Source organism: Olea europaea, unplaced genomic scaffold (assembly GCF_002742605.1).
Source record: "Olea europaea var. sylvestris unplaced genomic scaffold, O_europaea_v1 scaffold568, whole genome shotgun sequence".
NCBI lineage: Eukaryota > Viridiplantae > Streptophyta > Magnoliopsida > Lamiales > Oleaceae > Olea > Olea europaea.
Window position 1 is genome coordinate 211719 of NW_019264016.1, and position 2611 is coordinate 214329.

General features: G+C 51.6%; 1 protein-coding gene across 1 annotated transcript in view; it reads left to right on the forward strand.

The window, feature by feature from the left end:
* Positions 1-465, forward strand: part of LOC111389189 — a 2979-nt gene extending 2514 nt beyond the window's left edge. The window contains exon 2 of the mRNA XM_023014080.1: positions 225-465. Coding sequence (XP_022869848.1) covers positions 225-465 — 241 coding nt within the window. The remainder of the gene's footprint in view (positions 1-224) is intronic.
* Positions 466-2611: the final 2146 nt, after the last annotated feature.

Consider the following 2611-nt stretch of genomic DNA (forward strand, 5'->3'; position numbering starts at 1 on the left):
TTCGCCAAGTGGGGCATCGACTTCATTGGTCCGCTACCAAAGGGTAGAGGAAGCGTAACTTTTGCCATTGTCGCCATCGACTACTTCACTAAGTGGGTCGAGGCAGAACCCCTTGCCCGATTCACCGGGGCCAACACTACGAAGTTCGTTTGGAAGAACGTCATTTGCAAATTCGGCATCCCCCACTCCATTGTCTCTGATAATGGGTGGCAGTTCGACAACAGGAAGATGCGAGAGTTATGCGACGAACTAGGCATAAAGAAAGACTTCTCGACTCCACATCACCCTCAGGCAAATGGACAGGTCGAAGCAGTGAACAAGACTATCAAGCACACCCTTAAAAGGAAACTGGATGCCTCAAAAGGCGCCTGGGTTGACGAACTCCCCCACGTCCTCTGGGCCATCAGAATGACTTGCCGGACCGCAATGGGCGAGACCCCATTCTCAATGACCTACGGAGCCTAAACGATGAGTCCGATCGAGGTCGGTGTCCCATCACATCGGCGGATACATTTCAATGAGATCAGCAACGATGAGGCGCGCATAAGTGAACTACACCTCCTTGAGGAAAAGAGAGACGCTTCCCAGATGACCTTAGCGAAATATCATCGTAAGATGACCCGCTTTTACAACTCCAAGGTCAGAAACAGGACTCTCCGCTTGGGCGACCTCGTTCTCAAAAGAGTGTTCCAATCTTCGAAACCAACCGGGTCAGGAGTTTTTAGCCCGAACTGGGAAGGTGACTTGCCGGACCGCAATGGGCGAGACCCCATTCTCAATGACCTACGGAGCCTAAACGATGAGTCCGATCGAGGTCGGTGTCCCATCACATCGGCGGATACATTTCAATGAGATCAGCAACGATGAGGCGCGCATAAGTGAACTACACCTCCTTGAGGAAAAGAGAGACGCTTCCCAGATGACCTTAGCGAAATATCATCGTAAGATGACCCGCTTTTACAACTCCAAGGTCAGAAACAGGACTCTCCGCTTGGGCGACCTCGTTCTCAAAAGAGTGTTCCAATCTTCGAAACCAACCGGGTCAGGAGTTTTTAGCCCGAACTGGGAAGGCCCGTACCGCATTCAGGGAGAATCCCGACCTGGTACTTTCGAGGTCGAAGATATGTCAGGAAGGGTGTTACCTCACAAATGGAACATCGAGCACTTGAGAAAATACTATCAGTGACAAGAATGTTCCAATTTGATCCTAGGTCGTCATAGCTAAATCGGTTGTCCTGATCTGACATTGGTTGTAAAGACTATTAAATGATGGAATCACCTTTGTAAAGGGTGGTGTAATTTATCTCCAGTAATGAATTTTCAGTTCCAAACCGGATCAGCCAGGGAATGGTTTCCTCAGTTCTTCGAAAGGTTCATTTGAGCGAGCGATTCGATCGTCACTTATTAGCTGATGAACAAACGTTTCCTCACGTTTTCCCAATTGGTCTGGCCTCAGATTATTAAGAAGTTAAGGTAAGGGGGTCACTTCCTACTCACTTAAGTGTTTAGACTTGTGTTCGCTTAAGGGGACCGATTCACGATTGTTAACTGGTCGTTATCACGAGGCAGTTGGCCTAATGTTTGTCATTCATACAAGTATAAAACAAAAAGGGATACAAAGAAGCAGAAGCAAAAGAACTTTACAGAAATTTAACAAAATTTTCCATTTCATGAAATTGAAGTACATGGGGGGCCGAAGCCATTACAAAGGAAACCCTAATCTGTGGGAGGAATTTCAGCACTGGCCGCCTCCTGGGCCTCTGGAACCCCCTCAGTAACCTTGTCAGGCCGACCTCCAGTGGGTCCCCCGAACTCTGCCTCTAGTTGAGAGATGTCCAGTGTAGGGTGCACCTCCTTCAGCCGACCCAGTAGGCTTTGGGCACTCCACGAGGCCCAGAAGTTGGCAAAGTCGTCATAGAGGGGGTGGTCTTCGAAGTGATCAATAAAATTTTGAACCGCCACCTCCCCCGCAGACTTTAACTCCTCCCTGAGAGAGGCAATCTCCACTGACTGGGCCTCTGCTTGCTGCTTCAGCTCCGCTTTTTCTCTGTTGGAGGCCTCCAGGGCATCGATGGCAAGCTTGTGGTGCTCGTTAGCGTGGTCAAGCCACCGAGTCACCACAGCCACCTGACACTCCACCTCATAGAGCTCTTTTTTCAGCCGCTCCACCTCCGCCTGCGAAGCAGCGAGCTGGACCTCAGCAGCTCTCTTCCCCTCCTCTGCTTTGGCGGCTTTGGCCTGGGCAGCTCGCACAGCGTCCCCGTAGTGCATCGCCTCCTCGAGGCGCTTGGCGAGGTCCTCCCTCTTGGAGTTTAGATCCTTCACCAAGCCCTCGAGTTGGATACTTGTGCTTAGTGCCCGGGCCACGCAGGCGCTGTTCGCCGCCACCAAGTCTTCAGCAGTGCAGGAGGCGGCGTGGTCCCTCCACTCTTCGGTCCAATACTTGCTGTGGACCACCGCCACTGCAGCTGTTTCCGGAGGGAGAGCCTCCAGTACCTCCCTTACTGGCTCTTCTGAACTGGTGCCGAGGAAGTCAACTTCTTTGCTGGAGCGGGCCCTTTTTCTCCTCTGCTGCCCCGGAACGTGTTCAATAGGTACGGCCGCAAGGGGC